General features: G+C 38.0%; 4 protein-coding genes across 4 annotated transcripts; 3 read left to right on the top strand and 1 right to left on the bottom strand.

Moving 5' to 3' along the window:
* The first annotated feature begins 398 nt into the window (after positions 1-398).
* On the top strand, positions 399-2,863 carry LOC147864988 (large ribosomal subunit protein uL6c-like). The gene is made up of 3 exons (XM_087317674.1): positions 399-524; positions 1,553-1,867; positions 2,343-2,863. Exons 1-3 carry the CDS (start codon positions 487-489, stop codon positions 2,677-2,679), a joined length of 690 nt encoding a protein of 229 aa, XP_087173800.1. The 5' UTR covers positions 399-486; the 3' UTR covers positions 2,680-2,863.
* A 1,622-nt stretch (positions 2,864-4,485) lies between these two features.
* Positions 4,486-8,462, top strand: LOC147864987 (Mitochondrial substrate carrier family protein). Its single transcript, XM_087317673.1, has 8 exons — positions 4,486-5,512; positions 5,674-5,792; positions 6,335-6,459; positions 6,582-6,681; positions 6,945-7,022; positions 7,311-7,394; positions 7,471-7,556; positions 8,035-8,462. The coding sequence occupies exons 1-8, from the start codon at positions 4,501-4,503 to the stop codon at positions 8,192-8,194; spliced, it is 1,764 nt and encodes a 587-aa protein (XP_087173799.1). The 5' UTR covers positions 4,486-4,500; the 3' UTR covers positions 8,195-8,462.
* A 5,740-nt stretch (positions 8,463-14,202) lies between these two features.
* On the top strand, positions 14,203-17,179 carry LOC147864986 (uncharacterized). Its single transcript, XM_087317809.1, has 4 exons — positions 14,203-14,520; positions 15,894-16,007; positions 16,270-16,437; positions 16,639-17,179. The coding sequence occupies exons 1-4, from the start codon at positions 14,365-14,367 to the stop codon at positions 16,891-16,893; spliced, it is 693 nt and encodes a 230-aa protein (XP_087173935.1). The 5' UTR covers positions 14,203-14,364; the 3' UTR covers positions 16,894-17,179.
* Positions 17,180-21,224: 4,045 nt separating this feature from the next.
* UCH3 (ubiquitin C-terminal hydrolase 3) lies at positions 21,225-26,189 on the bottom strand. The gene is made up of 9 exons (XM_087317670.1): positions 26,020-26,189; positions 24,746-24,874; positions 24,562-24,612; positions 24,052-24,154; positions 22,881-22,939; positions 22,730-22,804; positions 21,846-21,903; positions 21,666-21,742; positions 21,225-21,538 (listed from the first exon to the last, which is right to left on the bottom strand). Exons 1-9 carry the CDS (start codon positions 26,092-26,094, stop codon positions 21,449-21,451), a joined length of 717 nt encoding a protein of 238 aa, XP_087173796.1. The 5' UTR covers positions 26,095-26,189; the 3' UTR covers positions 21,225-21,448.
* Positions 26,190-27,655: the final 1,466 nt, after the last annotated feature.

Raw genomic sequence — 27,655 nt, 5'->3', positions numbered from 1 at the left:
CTTGAATAAAATGCTTTTAGTGATTGAGATGCATCCTAACTAATACCCAACCAACATTGGTCAAGTTGGATACTCAAAGCTTTGTTAACATTTGTAATGGTTCATCTGCCTACTAGTGTCTTGATCTTCTCCTTGGTGTTGATAATCCAGATTCTTGAACTAAACAAGTTCAAGAATGCAAAATTCTAAAAGACCAGATCGAGTTGTGCTTGTTCAATCACAGAATTATTGGACAATAGGGAAATTTTCGCAAAACATGTCAAGCTACAGAAACACATCTACTCTTAAACGTTATGTGAATATAGATCCTTCCATGGATACATAGTTGGGCTACACTTGCAAAACGTATCAGTAAATTCCGATATTGCCCCTACCACAAGCCAGGGGTATATTGGTAAAATTTCTCTGCACATTTCTTTACTAGAAGAAAAATACCCCCCTCACTACGAAACCTTATCTGAGTCCGTTAATGGTTCATTGATCGCCATGGCTGTGCTTCTGTCCTCTGCAGTAACGACTTCTGGGTATGTTCTCTCTCTCTCTCTCATACACACACACAGAATTCTGACATATCTTAAGAGCGGAAAAATCATTTCATTAGCTGGTTTTTTACGTGAGTTCACTCTGTGGGCTCTGATTTTAACCCCTTTCTCAGTCTTCCACTTTTAATTTGAAAAGAGAACCCATTTCAATGTATTTCTTGAAACTTCCGTAGCATTCTGGGAAGATTACATTGAATCATGAAGGAAGAGTGTGGATTGTGTTTGAATGGTTACATGTACAGAGGTAAGTGTTACTCGTATATACGCCAAATCTAGCCTTTTGTTAATAGAGTGAAATAGACAAGAGAGATATGCTCACTGTTAGCTCTTGGATGGCTATTCAAAAAATCACAGTAATGTATGCATAGCTAAGGTTTGGAAACAGGCCTCAGGTTAATTGGTCTTCAAAGGGCCCATATGAACGGAGTTAATTAGAGAAGAGAGAGACCCATTACTTCCTGGACAAATATAGTGTGAATTTCTATGGTATGGACATAGACCTCTGGATAATTTGTATGCAAAGGACTAGTGTAACGTATTACGATCATCCTCTTGGTGACACCTCAACCTGGTATAGCATGACCATGCTTTCCCTCTGTGAAAGAACTCGGGCCTAGCTACTTATAGAACCGCGATGTTCCCTCTATGGGATAGGTGTCGGCACTTGCTACTCATAAAATGAGTGACTGTGTGTCGTGCCGTAAATCTTGGGTCCTTGTTATGTGCCCATATCCTCATAAACTCGATCATGGTTGATATGTCCTTGAGTGATTGGCTCATGAACCTTGCTAGTTTACTGTTAGACGCTCCCATGCCCCTCTTATGGATGTTACTACTAGCTACACTTTACTAATATTTTGTTTATTGATCATTAAGTGAAGTGTAGTTAGTTAGAAGCTCTGATGCATTCATCGTAAATATGCAGCATAATAGGGGAAAACTGTACGCTTATGAAGTACAATATGCTCTAATTTTAATGGTCATCTACTTGGGCTGTCTTTTGTTACCAGTGATCTAAGAAGCACTTTCAGTGGGGAGCGTATCTCATTAAATGCTGGAAATGCGGAATTCAATGGATGGGTCCCAAATGCCGGGTTTCTAAAAATAGAGTGTAAGGAGTCTCGGATTGGGAAGAAACCAGTAACTATTCTCAAAGGAGTGACAGTTACCTTGGACAACCAAACCTTAACTGTAAAGGGACCCCTTGGAGAGCTGACACAAAATTACCCCCGTGAAATCAAGCTTCAATATGACCCCTCTGGAATCATTACTGTCTCTAGAGCCATGGAAACTCGGCGGGCTCAACAAATGCATGGTCTCTTCAGGTCAGGATGTTTTTCCTTTCTTATGTATAACAATTGCATATAATTTTACGCTCTTTTGTTACATCAATAACTTCAAACTACACTTATCACTGGACACATTATGTGGGGAGACGGGGTCTTTGGCATTGCATGAAAGATGTTTTGAGCGTAATGTTCATAACTACAATACAGGGTTTTTAACTATTTTGATGTAATTAAATACAGATGTGTGTTTATATCAGTAATGTATGGTAGATAACTCATGATTCATGATTTCTTGCTCTTATGCTAAATCTATAACTTGAAACTATAATTAAATTTTATAGCCACTTCTGGGAACTGAGGTCAAGTGCCACGTTGTATGGTCTTTACCAATTACTATTCTCATGAAGGGACATAAACTGATACACAAGGGAGTTATAGTGAATTGTATGTTTATATGTTTGATGGATATGCTGATTGATAAGGTTCACGTACAATGCCTTTTGGAGAGCAGATCTTTGACTGACAACATGGTGGTAGGAGTTTCAAAGGGTTTCGAAAAGAAGCTACAATTGATTGGAGTGGGTTATCGTGCGGCAATTGAGAAAAATGAACTAGTCATGAATCTTGGGTTTTCGCACCAAGTTCGCGTACCAATTCCTGAAGGCATTACAGTTAAAGTCGAAGAGAACACAAAATTAACGGTCATGGGAAGAGACAAATGTGCTGTCGGTGATTTCTCAGCTTCTGTCAGGAAGTGGCGCCCTCCGGAACCTTATAAGGGTAAGGGTATCAAATATGCCGATGAGGTTATTCGTCGCAAAGAGGGTAAAGCAGGCAAAAAGAAGTGATCTGTGTATTCTAGCCTCATTCCAGATGATACATTCTCTTGTATTTTGTTTTCCCCGGTTTTTGTGAGCTTCGGTCTCAATGTTTGTACTTACCGGATAATGTATTGATGAACAAGGAAAAGCCAACAATTTGGCTGAATTTAAAGAACCCTTCTTACCAGCAAGCATTTTTCTGTTTAGAGTCGGTGATTCTGGTTTTTTTTGCTCATTTTTAAAGACAAGTGGGCAAAGTGATTCAATTGTTTACTTCTGGCATTGCAAATGGTTGAAGATCATTTTTTGATAGCAAGCTTCTCTAGTGGTTTGATAACTTCATTCATCTCATTGGCAGCAAAGGATGGGCAAGAATGTTCATGATGTGGATTCTTGAACTAGTTTCTGGGGCAATGTGGGAGTAAAGTAAACTTTGGCATTTAAATTTACCATAATAAATAAACAGAAAATAACCTACACAGTGGTGATGCTTAACAAGTAGCAATTGGCAAGAAATGGGTAATGATTCAACAATAGCATTTGATGATGGAATTAGCTACATTAGCATCTTGTTCAGATATGTGTAGGTTAGCATTTCATTATGATTTGCATTCATTATTAAGAGCTGCTGTTAAATCAATGTAGAGCTTGCAAAATTTCATTTACAGGAGAGAAGGGCGCGCAAATACTGGACATACTGTGTTTTGTAACTGCCTAAAAAATTTGGCAATCCAAAATCTTCACACTCAAAAGAATGTGGTGCGTAAAGTAATGGCATTCCAGAATAAATATTCGTAGTTGGAGTACAAGATTGAGCTCTGGACAGAGAAGAAAGACAAATTTTGTTTGCAAATATTGAATCCACTTATTTCGGAATAGTGTGAGACCTTAACCGAAGTGTATGTCTCTACCATCAGTCACTATTGCCCATCTCAAGGCCTATCTACACGTTAGACGCACTGTCATGAACCTTACTCATTGAACATGATCAAAGTGCTAACAATGATGATTAAGATTCTTTGACGAGATTAACAAGACATTACAAGCTAAAGATGATTGTGAGAGTGTTACCCGTCATTTTATCCATAATAAAATTATAACAAAATTAGATTTACAAGTGTGATGCTCTAAAGTTATTTTAACAGGGAAGCCCCGACTCTAGATGTTCAAACATTGCCCTCACTTTTGGAAGTTGCACACATTTTGCGTATGTAAGGCATTTTCGGGCATATATCCTGCCAAAGTGTATGAGTAAAGAAATAAGGATTCATCTTATGTCAAGCAATTATCCACTAAACCCCAACTAAATATGATTTGTCAACAATAGTGCTACAATCAATGAGGTTACGCTCTTATTATTACAAATGCAATCGATGAGTGCTTCCAAACCCCGAGCATGTCTATTCTAAAGAGGAGCAATTAAGCGCGGGGTCTTCTTTGGCCTTCGGGCACGTGTATCGTACGAGGGAAGGGGTGTGGGTGGCAGATGTGCGGCACGAACGGACGGATATGGATGGACGCACATAGACAAGCGAATGGACACAGGCATACGAACGAACGGACACATGGACAGATGGACACACACACAAAGATATGCACATGGACGGGCATACGGGACAAACGGAGAGAAGGACGGGTTGACAGACAAACGGACGGACAAACGGACGGACATATGGACGGACAAAGACACCTGACACCCCCGGCTCCGCGTGATGGGGGGACCGTGGCGATTCGGACCAACCAGAGTCTGCCACGTCCGGCACAGGAGGAGGGATGGATCAATACAGAGTCTAGTCTCCTCCGTCTGCCTGCCCAAGCTCATAATTTTCTAGGGTTTTTCTGCAGACCATGACTCCTGACAGGACTACCCTGGAAGCTCGCAGGTCCCTTCCTCCTCCTGCTCCCGCCACCAAGTCCTTCCTTCTGCAGCAAACTCTGAGGCAGCAGAAGTCACAAGCAACTGAAGAGAAAGAAGGTCTCCTCCTTCGTTTCGGTAACTCCTCTTCCTTTTCCTCTTCTACTTCTTCTCCTCCTCCCTTTGATCTCCTCTGGAAGCTCGCTACCTCCGCCATCGGCGTGAAACCTCCAGATGATGATCGACCTCCCACTAGTTTAGTCAGAGATAATGATCCCTTTCGCATTCATAGAAGCCAGGGGAAAACAAAGAACGAACGAATACGACATGTATTTACATCGGTACCTGCAGTCGCCAATTCTTCTTATGGATTCACGAATAGCTCTTCAAAATTCATCGATGATCTATCATCATTGTCCTCTACAGTTCGGCCGGAGAATTTTGCTACATTTCGCTGGCTCAAATCAGGTCCTTTCGCTGAAGGTTTAGCTCCAGAAATTAGTGTTCCCAGGCCTTCTTACTTTCTGGCAGAAGAAAGCTTGAAACCACAGACGGATATGGTTTTCTTAGAAGGTTCTGCCATACGGACAAACATGAAAGGATGGGAGATAGTCAAGGCAGGAATGGATCACGTTTTTGGTCGTTCTATAGTTCCTAAAACAAATCATAAATGTTTAGCAGCCACGTTTGGTCAATCGAAGAACAAATTGCGAAGTAGAGATGGTCCTGACAGAAGAAATACTCTCTTACCTACCATAATTCATCAAAATGTAGTCGATTCTAACAATGAAAACAAGACTTCAGATATTCCTGCCAAACCAGAGAAACAGAAAGGATATATGAAGCCATCCTTGTCTCAACACAACGCAGTTGCTGGGGCCATGGCAGGAACTTGTGTCAGCATTTGTCTGCATCCAATCGATACTGTTAAGACTGTGATTCAAGCTCAAACTTTTGGACAAAGATCTCTTCTTCACACAGTTTTTAATATAACCTCGAACAGAGGTACGGAGGATGTGACTGTTGATACTAATATGTACTTTAACATACTTCATTGCTTGCAAGATTCCTGACATCTTGGAAGTTCGTTTAGAGAGTTGTTTCTACCCTGAACTTTGATATGTAATATTGGCTTGCAATGTTAACCGAAGTATATTTTGCATCAGGTTTTTTTGGCCTATATAGAGGATTTGCAAGCAATCTTGCTTCTTCGGCACCAATCTCAGCAATATATACCTTCACGTATGAAACGGTGAAAGCAGCATTGCTTCCTCATTTACCCAAAGTATGGAATTTATTTTTACATTTTGGTAGTCATTATCCTTTGCAGAGCATTTTTTTCCTGAATTAGTTGCTTGAATTAGAAGTACATTAAGCATCTTACAACTAGATCCAGTTTTATATGCCTGATGTGTGGGACCAAGAATTGATTTATTGTGAAGGATGCTCAATAATTGCCTTTCCCTACATAGAGCTATTTGCATTTTAGTTTTAGGAATCATTAACTTTCCTTGAAAATCTTGGTGTTGCCAAGGTGGAACTTAAAAGCCCTTTTAAGTCCTCATTTTCACAAAGTAAAGAATTTACATTGGATTTCAATCATTGTTATCGATATGAAGAACTTTGTATCTCCGAATGAGTGCGCAACTTAAAAGTCTATTAAGTGTACAATCACATCTATTTTTAGATGTTCGCTGTATGGAATGAAGAATTGGTCTATTGTTAAGGGAGCTCTATACTCAAAATTTTCTTTGCTTAATTTTAGAGTGCGACTTTTTTCGTTCTCCATTGATATGTTCAGATTTCTCTTGTTTTCGGTCTATAAAGGAGTATCATGCTATAGCACACTGTACTGCTGGTGGCTGTGCAAGTATAGCTACATCGATTGTTTATACTCCTAGTGAATGTGTGAAGCAGAGGATGCAAATTGGTGCCTTGTATCGTAATAGCTGGTAGTAAGTAGCAACCAAATTCACATACTGATGTTTGTTGATTTACAATTACAAGATTGAAAAACCAGAAAGAAGCCTCTGAATTTGTACTTCTCACTAATTGCTATATTATGAGGTTTCAGGCAAGCTTTTCTAGGAATATTGAAAACAGGAGGATTGTCTGTTTTGTATTCTGGATGGCGGGCTGTGCTTTGCCGTAATGTGCCTCAATCTATTATCAAGGTGATATGGATATGTTGAGCCGCAAAAATTAGACTTAAAATGCGTGTAGTTTTTGTTGGAGAAACTCCAAATATCAGAGATTTCAGCCATTTCCAAGATAACCTCAAGCAATTATATATGATATTTTACAAAATATAGGGTCAATTCATCCATTTTTCTCCCTCTCTTGGTTTAACCAGAGGCATTTAAGGAAGTAACAAACATTTATGGGTTTTAAAGTATTCATATTAAACTAAAATTGTTTTTGTGTCATTGGCATGCAGTTCTATACGTATGAAGGCTTGAAACACTATGCTCTGGATGGAACTGTCGCTGGCACACCACTTAGCACATGGCAAATGGTGAGCCTTATCATATTCACTTCAAATGAGTATCGTAGAAAAAGGATCAAATTTGTGGTATATCTCACATATGTGCATACAAAGTAAATTTCGGGTAGTCTGGGTACTGTGACAGTCTTATTTCTTCTGTCTGGTTGACAAGTTTCTGTTGGCAGTTGATAATTTTGTTTTACTTTAGTTGATATGGCAATTCTCATGGTAGATAATGTTCTTAAGCTTTCCCTAGACAATACGTTTGATTTGATATTGGACTAAAACCTATATTATGTTTTCTTTTTTTGTTCGCAGCTTGCATTTGGTGGCATAGCTGGATCAACTGCTGCACTATTTACAACACCATTTGATGTGATTAAAACTAGGCTACAAACACAAGTAAGTGGTGTTTATTAATTTCACAGGGAAACAAATAGTAGACCTGAAACAACTTTATTTGCTATACTCTTGGCAGGTAGCAGGCTCAATCCTCCATCAAAGAGGTGTCCTACGTACATTTCAATGTATTGCTGCAACCGAGGGTCTTTGTGGACTTTATCGGTGAGAATTTGACGTAAAGGAGAATATTCAAATATATTTTTGAATTTCTTGGATTTAATCTAGTTTAGATTTGTTATATAGATGGATTTATAAAGAAAATCATTCATGAATTTGTACATCGACACCCTCCACTTTGTTTTATCGTAGTCCATCATGCTTGGCTATTTTATCTGGTGAGAATTTTCCCAGATAGTTTCAGCACAGTTGGAAGGGAAGGTTGTGGGGCAGAGACCACAAGGTCATGTTTAACCCAGATGCATGGGTTAAATTAAAAACCTTGTTTACCACTAGGGTATAGATAGCCTTGTGTGTGTGTGTGTGTGTGTCAGAGAGAGAGAGAGAGAGAGAGAGAGAGAGAGAGAGAGAAGTGAGAAATCTGGGTTTCAAACCCAAGATGTAGTGCTAGTAGTGTAAACGACTTCACACTAGGGTAAGCTAATTACGAAGAGAGAGAGAGAGTTCTTGTTTTCACACACAGGGGCTTGATTCCTAGGCTGATAATATATATGTCACAAGGAGCAATTTTTTTTACATCGTATGAGTTTTTCAAGCAACTTCTTCTAATGGAGGCCCAAAAAGTGGTTAATGCTGATCGTCAAACCATGCTTCCCCAAGGTGAAGCTATAGGGTCAACATAGATGTATCGGATCTATGAGTTATGAGAAGTCATTCTCTCTTTGTACCTTGTGCCATATCTGTATGGATCATGGAGATTGCTGATGCTGGCATCCATTATTTTGTTTTGGTAGCCTCTTTACTGTAAGTTGTTTTCATTACAACTGTAAGCCGAGTTGGTTCATTATTTTTTTGTGAGAACAATAAGATTTATAAGCCTGCTTCCTCAGTTCCCCCAAATCTTTGTAGAGATTGGTGATTAATTACTAATGGAAATATTTGTTTCGCAGTCATATGATAATGATGTGTGGTGAGAGGAATTTCAATCCTGCCATTGTTGGATGATGATAATTGTCAGAGTAGCAAACTTTACTTATCTAATGTTGCCATTTTCTGTAAGGATTATTATAGACAGTCATGTGGCAAATGACAAAAACTATATAGGTAATGAATGCTTATTCCAAACACCTATTATCCATGCATTCTCTCTTTCAACTTCCTATCATTCATTAGATGGAAGATGTAGAAAAGCATTATCTTTTGACTTGGTACAAAGACTTATCGATTTGTCCTTGCTAGCATATTGAATTTTGATTGGACGATGTGCTTGTGAAAATGAGCTACTCTACAAGAACCTCATTGTGGATTACAAATGGTTAAAAGGGTAAATAGGACATAAATACTTTGCTTGAGGGCATGAGAAAGGAATGGTTAAAGGCTAACCATGAAATAACCCATATGGATCTGTCCCCCCCCCCCCCCCCCCCGGTTGTGAATTTGCTATTGATCTTAATATCAAGTTGATGTTAAAAAGGGCTCAAGGTCTTTGGTAAAAAGCCAAACAATCAGAAGAGCTTCTAGAACAAGGGAGAAGGGAATCTACATACACATAACTGTTATTCACATTTCTAATGGTTGTTGTTCCTACCAAGAATGCATGTATAGAATCATGTTTCAAACAACTTTATGGAAGACTTATGATTAGTTAAGGATGAGAAAAATATTCAACTCTTCTGTGAAGTTGACTCCCCATTGCTCAATGGTTTTGATTTGTCACATCAATAATTTCGCTTACATCTACGTGGCCCAACCAATCATTGAAGACTTTTGATAGTCCAGAACGTCAACAAGCTAGTAGGATCTACTTGTGGTTTTTGTGCCTACATTCATGTTAAGATAGTAGGACAATGCTTTGTACATTTTTATTTGGTTCTTCTAGTCATGTTTTTAGTTGCATTGGAAAGAAAGAAAGAAATATTAACGTCTTCTAAGGCCAAAATTGGCCCATGAGACAATTGGTTTACAACAAAATGAGTATTTATCCAGTCAACATAACTAAAATAAAATGAAGTAAACATAGAACTTAAGCTAAAAGAGTTCTAGTAGTGTACAATACGTGGTATACTCGATAAAGGAAGTGACTTTACACTAAGCCTAATTTTATTTCCACCCAAGCCTCTCGAAAAGAAGTGGGGGGTCAAAGGGTTTTGATGTGGGTGTGACCCGTGGTTTCAATGTAGAGAGTGCCCTAGCCATGGCTTCTAGGCGGTGTAGCTCACGTTCCCTTATTTTCATTATTGTTTCCACACCACGTCGAGTTGCTTCAAAACTCGGCACCCGAGGACATCTGGTTCTTCTTTCGTTTTCTGCCTCATCGAGGGAAAGGCTGAGTGGTGCAGGTGTGTCGACATTCGTTGTCTCCCCCTGTTCCTGAAAAACTTCATTTGTTACATGTTGGTGAACATTAGCAACATTTTGTAACTTATTCTCTCTATGTTGTTTTAGTTCTAGAATGTATTTGCCTAATTTCTTTATATTTTGAGTATCTAATAGTTTGGGGAGGGTGGGAGAGGAACCAAGTATGTCTTGGTATTTTGTCCTTATCTCGGCGTAGGTTGGGCACTTGCATGTAAAGTGATACTCATCCTCTATCTCTATGTGACATAACCTACATATCCTTTCCTCCCTAGGGACTCCATTAGTACGACCATTCTCAATCTCAAGTTGGTGAGATAATATTCTAAGTTGTCCAATGGCAACCCTTAGTGCATGTGGTAAGAATACATCTAGATATTTTGACTGCGTGATAAAACCTAACTCAGAGAAGTGCATGAAGTGTTCGTTATAGTACAACATTTTAGATGGGAGTGGCTCTCATGGGGTGATCCATTTATACCGAGTGTAAATTTGCCATATTTCTTGGCGTATTACTTTATTGCGGTCCTCATGAGAGATTAAATTGTTATCAATCGTGTGGTTGTACCTAAGGGGAGGTAGGTTATTAATGTCTAGACCATTCGCAAGAAGCCAACTCACCATCATGCCATACCATGAGCTAGTATAGCCAAACTCATACTATGATCGAGAGGCCTTAAAGGCTTGATGAGATATTCTATCATGTGGTTGGCTATGTATCCTATGAATAAAGACTACAAGTTGGAAAAGTGTCTCTACTAACATTGGGGGTAACATGAACTCAACCCTAATAATGTCATGTGGTACTGTCGATTTGCTTCGGAGTTGGCGTGATAACATCATCACCAATGGTCTCTCTAATTGCGTCCACATAAAAGATGGTAATCTTGGAGCCCAAACCGTTGATGCATACATGAGGGAGGGGGTCACTAATGAGTCAAAGAGCCACCCTTTAGTCCATGGCTCTTGAAAGTATGCTTGGTGGCATTGTCTCTCTAGGAGTGAGAGGGGATGCATGTCCTCTTGTAAGTCTATCATTCACTACATGTGTCATCGAAAATTTACCTGAGCGAGCACTGAAAGTGAATCTGAGATAGATGTATGATCCAATCACCTCAACTGGGCTATGGGAGATAGTTAGGTGACACTTAGCTCTAACTTGGGCCAATGTGTGGAAGATAAGGACTTTAGTTTTCCCTAGATTCACTACCAATCCTTGTTGTGCACAAAAGTCCTCTAAGGCATTAAGGTGCCTTTGTAGGTCGTGTTCGGATTTAGAGAGCAAAACTATGTCATCCGCATAGAGCAAGATACGAACCTGCGTATCCCCAAGGACTACTCCGTTGCCTCCCTTACGAGCAATAAAATCTGTGATCTCATCAATGTAGATCCCAAAAAGTGTCGGTGATAGGGAGCAACCTTGTTTTACACCAATAGTACTAGTGAAACAATTGGATTGGCCACCTGGGCATCGGACACACTCAGACACTTGTTCATATAGTGCGTAGATGGCCCAGACCATGTCATCTGGTATCCTCAAGCTTTTAAGCCTATCAAACAACGGCTCTCTAGGGACTGTGTCAAAGGCCTTGCGGAAGTCCACAAAACAACAATATAATTTCTTCTTGCGAGCCTTAGTTTGGTCAAGTAAGCATCTAAGTGTGAATATATGATCAATGGTGGAGAAGGCTCGTCTAAAGCCAACTTGTTCAGGTGCACGAAAATTTAGGGTCTCCATATAATCACTAAGTTTTGCTTCCATTACTGCACCATATAATTTAGCAAGGGTATGACCTATCATAATGGTCCTATATGTATTTGGGTTCATGGGGTCCCCCCCTTTATGTATGGGGGCCACTGTGTTCATAGTCCACTGTGGTGGAAAACCCTCTGCAAGGGCACGATTGAAGATTAGAGTTAGCAAGGGAGCTAGGCACTCTCTCGCATATATAATGTGTTCTACTTGCAATCTTGTGTGGTCCATGGACTTCCTATGTTGTAATTTCTTTATGACCTTCGCGACCCTAGAGGTCGTGAAAAGTGTCCTCGTGGTAGGTTGGGGTGTGGAAGGCATTGGAATGGGTGGCTGGTTTGGGATTTGGTAAAGTCTCTCTGTATATGTGTGCCAGGTTTCGGGATCTTCGATGGGTGTTTGTGGTCTTGGCTCTCGTAGTCTCTTCCATGCCGTGGCGCAATCGATACTCATGAGCATATGGTAGAGTTCCCAATATTGGGATGCCTACCACGCTCGTCTCTTACGACGTGTCATCTTGCGCATTTCTTTGCGAGCTTGTATTGAGGTAATACTACCATTGAGTTGTGATACTGTAAGTTGTCTATGTAAGTCCCTACAATCCTCATCATACCATTTATTTTGTGGCATAGATCCAGATCTACCTTGATTTGAGTGTTTTGTATATGGGAAACTGCTAGCTGTTGTGGAGTGAAGGATGTGTGTGAGTTTCGTACTAAGGCTTTCTAAAGGTAGGGAGGGATCAAGGGAGGAGAGATGGGTCTGAACATATTGAGAGTATATGTCAGAGAGCTCATGTGTGAAATGTATTGTGGTGTGATGACGTGGTTGACTAGAGTTGGTGACCATAGAGATATCACATTTTAGCTCGAAGTATAAGAAACTATGGTCTACGCCAATAGGGCATGGGGCCACCCGAAAGGAGTTAATCATGCGGGTAACTTCAGGGCGTCCTATTAGATAATCAACTGTGCTTTCCCCTCCTCCATGTGGGAAACATGTGAGCTCTTCCGAGCCCGGCCACTTGGCTAAACCATTATATATGACCATCCGGTGCCGATTGCCAAGTTCGAGTAGATGATGGCCAAAGCTCGTGGCATCCGCACCTTGATCCTTTGATCTACGTGTGGTGCCTAGTATGTCTTTTCTATTCATATGAAATATTGTGCATTGTCGGGATTGGGTTCTCACATTGAAGTCTCCTACAAGGAATACTTCTCCTTGGGAAGAATATTGGATTATGTCATCCGATAGAGATTTGTATGGGGAAGGCCCATGTGGCATTCCTTCATCGACTAATCTCGCCAAGCCAGCAATATAATAACGGGATCCTTTTGGGGGAAAGTAACAAATGGCGAAAAATACTACCTGGTCCTTGCTTGTGGAGACTTTCACCCACGTAAAATGAGCTTTTGGGTTTGTCCTCAGTATTTCTATCCTATTATGTAGCTCTCTACGAAACAATATCGCGACACCTCCAAATCCCCTAGTAGTGTGTCGACGTGAGGTTTGTCTAAAAGCGAACTCCCAACAGAATCATTCGACCCGTGGGAGTCCTCTATTTGGGCTTTGGTGTGTTTCTACCAAGAAAAGTATATCTTATACCTTTAATATCTCCTCTAGGCGGTCAGGGTGTGTCCAGAGTGCATCGTTACAATTCCATAAGATCATCCTAAGTGCATTTTTTGTCACATGGGCCACACGTCGTCAATTAGTAGTGCGATCATTTATGATCACTCGCCCGTCTCGATAAAAGGCGCGATGCCCTTCTTTACGAGGTTGCATAACTCGTGGCATACAACTCTTGCGATGCTCAATTTGCATCTTAGTGAGGTCTTCATCAAGCGCATAACTCGTGGCATACAACTCTTGCGATGTTCAATTTGCATCTTAGTGAGGTCTTCTGGGTCATATTTAACCTCTAGGGACAATTGCAAAACCCATTCATCTATCACTTACTCATTTACCTATTATGCATGTGTCATATATCTGAGGGAGACATGGGTGGTGTTAGGGGGTATTGTGTATATTGTAGAATTGGGTGAAATATTTTATATCTTCAGCATTCAAGTAATGTAGGCATTTGGAAACATCCCCCTCTCCTCCCCCAACCAAAAAGGAACCACGAAACTTATATATAAGTGACACATTTCTCTTGTCAAATGAATGCATGGTAGAAAGTTTATATTTAGTGGTTCTAGTATACTGATAGAAATTTGACCCCTGGTGGTTGTAGTTTAGTGGTTAGAATTCCATGTTGTGGCCATGGAGACGTGGGCTCGAATCCCAGCAACCACACCAAATATATGTTGTATATTGACTAGTGAAATTTGTTCTAATTGATGTCCTTGGATCTCTAAAAAAACAAACCGAAGATCTCGAACCGATCACGAACAACTCTTCTACGTGGGCGCATATGTTTTCATTTCACTTAGGGTATGTGCGAGTGTGGTATACATAGTAGTGGGGATATTTCGGGTAAACAGTCAGGGAAAAGGAAGTGGAAGAATAGAAGAGGGAGGAGTTCTTTAAAGCATGTCATTTGAAAGAAGCATATTATTAGTATTATGTAATGGAATGGGTAAAATAAATATGGTGTAGAAGGAAGGGTGTCGTTTTATGAGAAAACACATACAAGGTAGAGGTAGGGAAACGTCATATTGGGGCCAAATGACAAAGGAACAAGAAGAAGAAAGATAAGACAGAGAGGAAGAAGACGGAATTGGAATTGGAATTGGAATTGGAATGGGGAGTGAGAGGAGGAATAGCAGTGGTTGGTACACAGAAGCAGAAGTGGCGGAGCATTGCTCGCACTCCGATTGTTGGCTCATTGTGTTGGCCAATGTCCTCGACATCTCTCAACTCCTCACCACCGCCAATTACCCGCCCCATCTAGCCCAGGTTTACAAATTCATTCAGATCCTTTACACCACACATCTTCTCTTTCTCTTTCTCTTGATTTTGATTTTGATTTTGATGGTGGCATTTTAGGAACCTATGATTTTGATGATGGCATTATAGGAATCCATGATTTTGATGATGGCATTTTAGAGACCCATGAATTTGACGATGGCATTTTAGGGACAACATGATTTTGATTCATGATGGCATTATAGGAACCCATGATTTTGATGTTGGCATTTTAGGGACCCATGATTTTGATGATGGCATTTTAGGGACAACATGATTTTGATGATGGCATTTTAGGGACCCATTATTTTGATGTTGGCATTCTGGGAATCCATTATTTTGATTGATGATGGTATTTTAGGGAAAACATGATTTTGATCATGGCATTTTAAGAACCCATGATTTTGATTGATGATGGTATTTTAGGGAAAACATGATTTTGATTAGGCATTTTAGGAACCCATGATTTTGATGATGGCATTATTGGAACCCATGATTTTGATTGATGATGGCATTATTGGAACCCATGATTTTGATTGATGATGGCATTATTGGAACCCATGATTTTGATTGATGATGGCATTATTGGAACCCACGATTTTGATTAAGGCATTTTAGGGACCCGTGATTTTGATGATGGCATTTTAGGAACCCATGATTTTGATGATGGCATTTTAAGGACAACATGATTTTGATGGTGCCATTTTAGGGACCCATGATTTTGATGTTGGCATTCTGGGAATCCATTATTTTGATTGATGATGGTATTTTAGGGAAAACATGATTTTGATGATGGCATTTAAGAACCCATGATTTTGATTGATTGATGATGGTATTTTAGGGAAAACATGATTTTGATGAGGCATTTTAGGAACCCATGATTTTGATGATGGCATTTTAGAGACAACATGATTTTGATGATGGCATTATAGGAACCCATGATTTTGATTGATGATGGCATTATAGGAACCCACGATTTTGATTAAGGTATTTTAGGGACCCGTGATTTTGATGATGGCATTTTAGGAACCCATGATTTTGATGATGGCATTTTAGGGACAACATGATTTTGATGGTGCCATTTTAGGAACCCATGATTTTGATGATGGCATTTTAGGAACCCATGATTTTGATGATGGCATTATAGGAACCCCATGATTTTGTTATTAGCATTTTAGGAACCCATGATTTTGAGGATGGCATTGTAGGAACCCATGATTTTGATGATGGCATTTTAGGAACCCATGATTTTGATGATGGCATTTTAGGAACCCATGATTTTGTTGATGGCATTTTAGGAACCCATGATTTTGATGATGGGTGTACCCGAAGATCTATAATATTTACTTCTTTTATGTTCATAGCCACTTCTCGTAGAAGCCGGTGGAAATATCAGTCATTGGTTCGATGCGACGACCCAAGATGTTAAATCTTCCATCGATCCTGTAACCAAACTTCCCACATATGATACTCCTCAGGTGTGCATTCATAGGAGTTTAAAAAAACATATGGCACCCTTAACAATGTAAGTCTTAAGTTAACTGGATTGCTGAGGAAAAACATGTGCTGATATATTTCTTTATTGTGAGTCGAGACCAAAGCTAGATGATTCTATGAATTAATAAGAATGCCCCACTACGCATACAACACTTGGAAACACTCAAGACCATCTCAAGCATTCAAAGCATGTATCGCAATGTATTGATTCTTACATAAATTTATGATTTCTTTTGTGGTTAGGGTAGGTTCATACACATACCACCACCAAGAACTCCACGTACAGATTGGGATTGTAGTTATGAAGTTCCATGGTGGAAGGACAATAAATATTGTATTGGAAAGCTTAGTAGAAAGACACGGTTTGTACGAATAAAGAATGTGTTGACGGGCTTGGAAGCTCCTCTTGAGGTAAACTACATTTCCTTGAGCATCATTCTTAGATGTGCATTGCTCATATTCAGAAGACCCATTAATGGCTCACATCAACATAAGTTCTCTTTACATAAAAGATTACCACTGGTCCTTTTAAACAAATCTCGTTTTCTTGTTGGATGTATAGTTCCTACATATGGCAACAAGCTAACATTGATTCATACATGAAACATATAGGTGCCGAGTGAGGAAACTATTCGAGAAATACTTGAGCGTTATTTAAACCGAAATTCTCATGCAAAAAGTTATACTTGGAAAGGAATTGTTGTCACTCATGAAAAGGTTTTCACTAACTTGAATATGGACAAGACCTTAGAAGATAACGGAATCCCAGATGAATCAGACACCTTTGTATCACTTGGATTGACCCCCGATTACCATCTACCTCTCATACATATCTATTACAATGATGACCTCACATCATCTTCATAGAATTCTTGAAATTTTGTAAATAAATGTCGTGGATTCCCATGAAAAAGTTGGCCATATTAGGAAAAATAGACAGTGAGACAAATTTTTACAAGCAAGTGGACACACAAGCTTTAAAACTTCGGAAAATGTTGATCCAAGTGGAAGAAATTTGGCTTCAAATGTAATTATGACCATACAGTTGGTCTAGGTATAAGGATTGCGAATTGAATTTCCATTTTCTGTGGACCCAACTATCAAAAACATGTAAAAGACCTATGAATCATCAAACTTGAAATTTCAAAAGTTTGTTATATGTTTTTTAAACTTCTAAAACGAAAAGATAATCTTTTTCTATATCCGCAAACTAACTTCAAAAAACATATGGTATTGTGACACTAATAGTATCAATTATTGTTATTAGCATGTACATTTCTTATGTGGACATATCAAACCTTGCAAGTATGCATCTATGTATGTATTTTGCCCATCAAATGAAACTTGAGACGTGAGCAAGACCATCGAGAACCTAAACCAAGGAAGATGGGTTTGACAATTGAGTTGATGTTTGGAGTGGGCATGATTAATTTGTGTAAGTGAAAGGGTGCAAGTACTTGTATATGTGTGCGGATTTTATTATGTCTAAGCATATGAGAATACTTATGAAATTGCCTAGTATTAAGTACACATATAAATGTCTTTGTATATGTTAATGTGTAGGATGAATAAATGTGTTTGTGTGGGAGTATGTATATGGTCAGGTGTAGGTGAAAGTTGAAATGTGTTTGTAAATAGGTCGTTATGTATATATGATGTTTCATGGATTTGGGTGCCGACTCTAAATTGAAGTGGTGTTCTCGTGCTTTTGAAAGGGCACGGATGCCTTGATTGGGCTCTCATTTATTGTCGAAAGCTCGAAAATTCAAACCAATTTTTTTGTTTCAAACCGTCTCACAATGTTTTTGGTGATGATGATGTACCCATCAGATTATTTGGGCTGAAATTTCACCTCTTACAAAAAAAAAATCTTCAAATAGATTTTCGCTCAGAAATCAGAATTTTGAACTTAAATTTTCTTGGTGATCTTAGAGTAAATGCAAATTTTGAAACAATCTATAATCTACAAATTGCATTATTCAACCAAAACAAAGTAAATTCTCTAATACATCAAATCAAATTTGTTTGCACTCAACTCACATTAGCACTCACTTTTACAATGATCAACCCTATTACATAGGGAGTATGAAATAAAGAAGATGAAAATCCAGTAGACATTGTGTCGAAACAATCCTTGAGTTGCATATAGAGTCTATGATCGATGACCACGTTGCCTGTTGTCATCGTACTTCTTACACACCCTTGTGATTCTCTTCCCCATGTCAATCCAAATTTTGGGAAAGCTGCCACCTTGAATCCAATTTTGTCCTTGATTCCTAAGCCTTTGGACAAAACATATTAGGGCCTACAACATATGGTGGTTTTAGAGCATAAGGAGTTAGGATACCTATATAAAGGGGAAAACTAACTACCCCCTTTGTTACAACTTATTGAGATACCATCAAGACTCAATTGATGATATAAAATGTCATATTTTTTCGGATTATCTCAACATCTAAGGTATAACATAAGGTAATAGTTGAGGGGGGAAAGTTGGGCATCTTGTATGAGTGAGGTATCGTTTTTGAAGACTATAACGAACCAAATAACTCAAAGGAAGGATCGTCCTAACAAACAATCATATGCCACTTGGTTTGTCGACCTTGTGACAATGAAGGTAAGGTAGAATTATTGGGTCAAAACTAGGAATTTGTGGTTCTCTAGTACCATTACCTCTTGCCTTTGGATGCAACCATCTACCATCCACAATTCAATTTTCAGAGTATTTTAGGGCTCGCCCACTTCTGTCAACAATCATAATTAATGATGCTAACTCCAACATCCATGTTTATTATAGTGGACACTATAGTAACATTTAGCAATGGGTTCGGGTTCGGTTCGGTTCGGTTTCAAGGCAAAGAAACCGAACTGAACCGAAACCGAACCGTTTATTTAAAACAAAAACCAAACCAAACCGTTTATGAACTCGCAGTATTGAACCAAACCATTTAAAACCAAACCGAACCATTTAATAAAAAATTTAAACCTAACCACTTAAATTAAACTAATTAAACATCTAAATAAACAAAAATACATTAAACTAAATAAGCATTTAAGTTAAATTTGTTAAATCAATAAAAGAAATTTTAATTAAACCATTAAATTAAATAAACATTTCAGTTAAATTAATTAAATCAATAAAAAACCATTAAATCAATAAACTATTAAGGTAAACAAAAGTTAACCAAAAACCTATAAACCTTTAAACCAAACCTATAAACCTATAAACCCGAGTTTTAAAACCGAACCGAACCGTTTATCAAAAATCCAAACCAACGCAAACCATTATAATTTTTTGGAACCAATAAACCGTTAAACCATTGCTTAACGGTTCGGTTCGGTTTGAGCCGAAACTGTGCCCATTGCTAGTGACATTCACGGCTACAGGGACCATGAAGTTAGTATTATCAATTTCAAATTGTCCTCCTAAGGTGTCTATCAGATCTTGCTCATTGTAGTGATCATTGACAACCTAGATGCCTTTCAACATAGCCATCACAAGTTCATTGTACCCGATAGATTGGTGTGTAATTAACTTTTGTGCATGTGAAAGCTTAGTGGAACCACTAGGGACTCAAACCAACAACCGTTCAAAGATATTAGTCTTAATATTTACCCACTTTTTGTATTTCTAATGATGTATGTCCATATATGGGTATAATGCCTATGTGTTTATGTGTGTGTTTAGTTGTTTGCAATTAAGTGTTTGTGTACTTGTTTATTATTTACTTGTAAGTTTGCATGTCCAAATAAAGGCAATATATATAATTATATGTATATATGTTTCTACATAAGAGTGTGAATGTGCAAGTAAGTTGTTGAAATTTATGTGCAACGGTTCATGAATGTTTGTATGAATATGTTAGGATGTGGGTGTATGTGTGTATGTAGGAGAATGGATGTTTTTAATCATAATATGTATATGAGGAAGTGTGCATGCACATGTCCATGGTAAGAACTACAACAAAGTTGATGGTAAACATGGAAATATGAATGAAAGTAAGAACTTTGCCAAATTTGCACATTATGTTGACCACATCGCAAGTTACAATCGCATGTAAAAAGAGTATATTTGTTTTAGAAGGTTTATCATAGCAATGTATCTCAACTTGTCTCCCATGATTTCACAAGGACAATGTCAATTTCATCTCTAGGCTAATATGAATCAAGTGACAAATCATGGTTTCACTTATGGCTTAACCTAAGGTACACTATCTTATTTTCCCATTGCGCTTCATCTTGGAATAAAGTTATAACACGAACAAAATCAATTCTTACAATTGCACAATATTAAGTGTAATATTTGTACTTTGTGATGGCGTCGTCGTTTGTATGGTATGTCGATAGTTTCGCTTGGAAATTTTCAAACCCCATGGTTATACACAACATAATTAAAAAGTGAGTTATGTGGACCCATCCTTTAAATAAAGATTCTACTATCCCTTAATTAAATACAAGCAAATGAATTTATGTTTTATTAAGATTTTTCAGATCCTTCCTTTCATTAAACATAGAACCAATGCTTGTTAATAAGCTAACATGTTTTAATTTCAACATGTATGTATAACCCTTGAACCATTCACAAATAAACATAATAAAGCACAACAATGAGACATACAATGGTACTTGCTAATGATCCAACATACAATAAAGCAAATGAGTTTATGTTTTATTAAGATTCTTACAATCCTTCCTTTCACCAAAAATAGAACCAATGCTTGGTATAAGCTCACATGTTTTAACTACAATATATATGAACCATGCACCATTAACAAATAAACATAATAAAGCACAACAATGAGCCTATACAATGGTACTTGCTAATGATCAACATAAAATAGGACAAAGAAGGCTATTACTAGGAGCAATTGTTACTTAGAAAGTAAAAACTCAAGGTTCAACAACAAGGCTTGCATGAATAACATGACAAACCTCAAATACCAAAATCAAATTGCACAAACACCTCTAATTGCAATTAAAATCCATAAAAGTATCTGTATTGCCATAAAACACTTTCATATTGCATTTCTTGTTTATTATATCTGAAAACTCTTGGGATTTACCATATTGAATGTCTAGAAACAAAAAATCCTCGTCAATGAATCATAAACTTTTTCAACGCAGGTAGAAAATGTTAGTTTGCTCTTCTGCCGCAGAATATTGTTAACAATTATCAAAATATGACTAAACCAGAATGCTTGAAGATAAAAAAAGAATTTCTTAATTGGCAGAAAAACATAGGAAGTCTCGAATTGTCATGATCCAGGGGGAACAAAATTCATGTACACATTCTAGGCACTGCTGATATATGGTTACCCTCTCATATAATTTTTCTTTTGGCATTATTTGGCCTACATTAAGCCCATGAATTGACCACTACATTGACCTCAACTATAACTTTAACTGTATGAGGAAAAGAGTCCTATTCTGAGAGTTTGGAAAGAGCAATAACACTGAAGTTAACAGCATTGGGGTTTTTCTTCATGAAGGATTTGATTACTTCCACAGTATCCTGCAACACCCAAAAACTCTCATCGTAAGATTGCATTCATACCAAATACAAACCTTACAATATCAAAAAACATAACCATACATTGGATCCAGGTATTTTAAATAAAAAGCAATGAAAGCACTTATACAGTAAGCAGAGTTTGTGGAGTAGAGTTTCCATGATAGATTGGTTCAGGTCGTCTTCCATCAAGCTCATAGAGGCTACCTGAATGAATCATCCATCCACGTGAAATAAGTTAATGAAAAACTCTGAAGTGAATCAAAATCATGATTGCCCTATCTTCTCACACCAAATATAATATAGTTACCTTCTACACAGACAAAGCACACGAAGTGTAGATCGACAGAAGTACTGAGATCTGGAGGCTGAAATTTCCAATTCACAATTTTTTTAGGAAACTATATCAAAACTTTAAGACATTAATTGCCCAAAGCTTCAAGTTCATACAAGGAATCTAATCTTTGAAGAAATATAGCTACCGCTTGCCAGAATAAATTTGACATGGCCTCTTCTGGTACTTTTAGTATCCAAAGCTTCATGTAAAGAAACAAATCTTTGAAGGAATATAGTCACATTCTTTTATTGAGGCCTCAATAGCCTCATTCCAACTTCAAGTGCTTGATGTATGCAAAGCTTCATGCAAGGAATCTAACCTTCAAAGAAATAAAGGCGTAATTTGATTGGAAATTCTTTTCAGGGTGTGCAATGGATGTGCGTGGTTATAAGTTGATGCCAGATAAAAAAGAGTTTGGTTCAGCTTCCTTTGTGACAGTCCAGACAAGGGCAGAATATGTGACATTTCGACTTGTGACCCATAAACCTTTAAATGCTTCGAGTATGCAAAGCATGTCCTGTTTATCTGATGATGATTCTAAGTTCTAACACACTTAAAAACTTTAGGTTCTAGAATCTCATGTGTATTTACGTCATATATATAGACAGCATATTTATGTATTTACGTGTAGAAAAATAGCATAGTTATGATTCCACACATAACCTCATGTACAGCGTCAAATCTCAGTTAACCAAAAACGTCAAAAAAAGGAGAAGAAAACATGCTTTCCTATTCAAATGCATTATATTACTTGTGGGAACCTCAATACAAGGTGAAAACACACCCAAAATTGACATAAATACACGCAGCCTTAAGAGTTTCATGCATATGACTTTAGAGAGAAGTTGAATCCTTACAACGGTATCACCTCCACTTGCAGCAACCGAATGCACACCTTCAATTTTATCATCTTTTTCAAGTGCTGCAGCTCTCTGCACAGGAATTCAAAGATCTCAAATGACCAATATAGCTATCATTCAGACAATGAAGTCACATAATTCAATTTACCTCATCAGGTGTCATATTTGCTGCAGCTTCATAAAAACTCTTGAAGTAAGATCCATCATCTGTCCAATTTGAATTTCACTTTCTAAGGTTGTGATAGAATATAACACGTTGCAATAATGCACAAAACATGTAATTGAACTAAAAATTTGACAATAGAAAGCCCCTATTTTACAAGCATAGATTATTGGTCGCATCATAACAAGAACTGCTTCAAAAGGATACCCCAAGCAAGCTTCTTTTATGCGTCTGTTTCTAAATTGAAAGTAAGTTAAAGAATCACAATGGCGACCATACCAAAGGTCACTTCGACTGGATATATATAGCCATAATTCTCACCCATCCGTAGCAAGAAAATAAATCCACAGAACATTGTTTTCTCCTTTACAACCTATCTGATTTGACAATCACAGATTCTCTAGTCACTTTTAGTTTTATTTACTTATTTACACAATCAAAACAACATTTTAAGATGTAATCTCTTCTCTAGCTTATAGGCCACTTTAGCCTCTTAAAAGACTTTAATATTTCTTTCTTTCTTTCGTATTCGTTTTTCAGTTTCTCATAAGAAAAACACTCTCCTATTTGAGAGACGGGTACTTTGGCTCTAGGACATTTCTTCAGGTGACAGTGGTCTTAGGTTGTACATCATTAAATATGGGTTGTGAGTGTGAATTGGATCTTTTCTTTGTCATAGAGTAATTTTTCTGCTGCTCTCCAGCAGTGGATGTAGGCTTATCACCAGACCAAGTTAAATCCTCTGTGCCTATTTTGGCAGTATCTTTTACCATAATCATGCACATTTATTTTTACTTTTTGTGAAACACGCCATTTTTTCACCACTTTGTAAGTTTGATGCATGGGTAATATATACATTACTCAGAGAAACACTCAATACAAATATTTGAAGGAATGCATGATTTGGAGAAACATTTAATACTAGCTTGGATGCCTTAAATACATGTCGGGTGGACATTTATCAAGATTCTATTTATTGATCATCTGAGAACAGTAAATGGTGCCTGTTTACAATATACAGATTGGGTACATGTTACTTATTTGCTGTAATCCACACACCACAGAAATGATATTTTGAAATCAAGATGTCATTAATCACACACGCTGAATTATCATACAGTTTCACACACTATAACAATCGAATTTGACCTCTTACTCAGTTGTATGGAGGAAAGATTGTTGCCTACAGCATGAAGAAGTGCAACTGTGCCACACGCATTACCAACAGTTTGCTTCATGAAGAAAGCTTTGTCACTAATCTGAATGGAAAGAAACACAAAAGATTTTCAAATGTAGTGTGAGATGCAGTTCTCCTAGTCCTAGTTAATTGGAAATATCCACCGACTTGTTAAGTGCTAGAAATGAGGCTAAAGAAACTGAAGTTTACATTTGTTGTGTAAGACTTGTATAAATAATTATTCGATTCTCTAAAGTCAATTGAGATTGAAACGGTTTTGATAACCGAGACTATGACAAGGACTAGGATCACAAAAAAAGGGGGAATTATGAAAATATACTCTTGAAACCTCACATACCAAAAAAAATACGCTTGCGATTTGTAATTTCGTATACATACAAAAATAAACATCAGGCGTGTTTTCGTAATATCAGAGACGTAGAAAATTTTCCCAAAAATATGACCAAAGAAAGTTGCAGACTGGCTTACTTTATGATCTTTATTGTGCCTTATCTGCTCAGCTTGAGATGCTGCTTCAATCTGCAGTTCCACCATAACGGAATATACTGAAATTTTAACTATCACATAGCATCTCATTTCTTAAAAAACTTTAAATTTGAGTGAGTTTGAACAAAACTCTACATAGCATTGAAACAGATTATCTTTTACACACCTCCTTTGTTAAAGGAAACAGAAAGAGGACAGCCAATACTGGAGAAGGAACCATAGCAAGTAGGTCATCATCAAATCCATAAACATCAACAAATCCCACATCATGAGGTACACCAAGCCCCTGTACAAACTGCATTGTTCCAGTATATTATCATGTGGGACTGGAATATGTGTGAAACCACAACACATAAAAGAGATAGATGCAACTTAAAATTCTCCATGTCATGTTGCTTAATACTTAGAACCTTAAATATCATCTTACAAGATTCTATATCCTAAACCATCTTATACACTCCAACACCATATCATTCACCTAATTTACTTGCAGAAAGGCTTGAACTAACATCATTTTCAGTGAACCACCATTGGCAATCATGTCTGCACTTTTTGGCTGCAGAGAATCTACAAATTATTTTCTTTGCATATTTATTTGGTGTTTTTATGTGGCATTTTCATGCATTAACTCCTGGTGGTATTTTCTAGAAGAATTACCGATTACTGATTTTTTACGCTGAGTTTCATAAGTGTTTATTGTTAGCATTGATTATTTTATTGGTGCAGCATAGACACAAAAGAACGCCTGATTTTTTGTTATGTTCATTACCTTGTATTAGTGTTTATTTTAGCCATCTTCGAATCTTGCTGTGAGTGTAACTCAAGTTATGCTCGATCGATATTTGTGAGAATCTATCTATCCTTTATAAATGCAGTAAGATTTTCTTATCATATCTCGCTAACCTTTCTTAAAGGTTTTTTTGTTTCGTGCTAGTATTCGTTCTACGTTTAGGCTTACATCGTTTCTATGCATGTGTGTGTGTGTACATGTATATGTAGATTACTACTCCTCCGGAGACATTCTTGAAGACTCTAATTGTGTGTATATGTATCATATATACATCTGATCAATCTTTTTATATGGATTGCTCCTCCATGTCTATATTTGTGAGAATCTATCTATGCTTTATAAATGCAGTAAGATTTTCTTATCATATCTCACTAACCTTTCTTAAAGGTTTTTTTGTTTCGTGCTAGTATTCGTTCTACTTTTAGGCTTACATCGTTTCTATGCATATGTGTATATGTACAGTACTACTTCTCCGGAGACATTCTTGAAGACTCTATTTGTGTGTATATGTATCATATATACATCTGATCAATCTTTTTATATGAATTTTTATCTTCCATGTTTCTCTATCTCTCGCCCTCCCTCTCCTCATCTCTCTCTCTCTCTCTCTCTCTCTCTCTCTCTCTCTCTCTCTCTTCTATTGGTGGTACCTGATTCATAACATCGGGATTGGACTCGAGAGGTAGCCATCGCTTGGCAGAAGGACGCTCATCAGGGGAAGCCATGGACGTCGGCAGCAGCAGCGGGAAGGAGAAGAACGTGAAGACACTGTACTGTGTGCTCTTTTAGTATGAAGTCAGAGAGGCGGCTAGAAACCTAAGAAGACATATAAGTATGTATGTATGTATGTATGTATCGACGTGTCTATTATGATCCAAATCATTAATAGGGTTGTCGAGGGAATCGCGGCCACAAACGGTGCAGGTCGCTCGAAGCATGGCACGCTCGATCTGCACCGTCCGATTTGGATAATAAAAAAACGCGCGACCAAAAATGTTGTCAGAGGTCTCGCCCAACTCTGAATCCTTGGTCGCCTAACTACCTATTGTGGTCACCCAACCTACATATTCTGGTTGCCCAACCTACCTATTGTGCTCGCCCAACCTGCCATTTCAGTTTGGTCGCCCAACCGAGTTAAAATGTGGTTGCCCCAACTGAGTTTTAATGTGGCCATGTGGTCGCCCAACCTTTTCATCGACGACTATAAAACCCTAAAACCTGTCATTATCTCTCAATTTTTCAAACAAGATTGACGGGGTTTTTTTCCAGGAAAGCAATTTTTCTTCAGGAGGCTTGCAATCGACATTCCCAACAATCACTTCTGCAATCGATGCCTTACTATTTCCCAAGTATGTGTTTGTGTTTGTCTCTACATTTTCTGATATTTTTTTTTTGATGTGGTTGGCTTTTTCATGTCAAGGGATTAGGGTTTGGGAGAAGGTTTTGGTTGTGTTGAGAATCAAGCTCAACCTAACATGGTGTGTGAATACACCCTTTGAGAATCTATGAGCACTCAAAGGTCACGAGTGACATCACTCTCTACACATTAACTATGTGCCATAGAATCATATTCTATGACACATAACTAATTAGTTCCATATTCCCCTTGACTAATGAGTCTTCACATTCCTCAAGGTTCTAGAGAGAGAGAATGGACGTTGTAGTGAGTTAATGAAGAAAGAGGGTGACCTTATATAAAGCACCCTCCTCCTACTTCATATAGTGTGAGTTGTGACTTCTTGTAATGCTACATTTTTGTATCTCATATTCTCCCTGTGAATATATACTTTTTTCTTGAGTACTTCATTTCCTCTTTTATCTATCTTGTGTTTTTCTCTTCTCTCCCCTCTTTTCTCTCACACACATAACATACATCTCTTCCGTTGCAAAAGAATCATATCCGATTCTTTACATGGTATTAGAGTAGTTTGGTAGCTCGATCTAGCCCATCCACGTGTGTCGTGTTTTACGCTGACGTTCAAGAAGAACCGCTTCATTGTTATTGTAGTGCAATTACATAGCTCGTGTTCGAGAAAGAAGGAAAAGAAGAATGAGATCTTCATCGACAATGAATACTCAAATGGGGAGCGCCCTCCCTAGAGACAAGTTGGATAGAAACAACTTTGCATCTTGGGAGTACAATATGCACCAATACCTTGTCGGCAAAGGCTATTGGAGCTACATCAAAGGAGCACAAGAAAATCAACCCGACCCGAAAGATGTCGACTACTCAACATGGGAGCAAGCGGCAAGCTGAGTGATGTATTGCTTTGCGACATGTGTTCA

The sequence above is a fragment of the Azolla caroliniana genome, unplaced genomic scaffold (assembly GCF_043228905.1).
Source record: "Azolla caroliniana isolate FFs.n. ecotype wild unplaced genomic scaffold, voAzoCaro1.0.p SCAF_4, whole genome shotgun sequence".
Lineage (NCBI taxonomy): Eukaryota > Viridiplantae > Streptophyta > Polypodiopsida > Salviniales > Salviniaceae > Azolla > Azolla caroliniana.
This window is presented reverse-complemented; position numbering and strand designations above follow the sequence as displayed.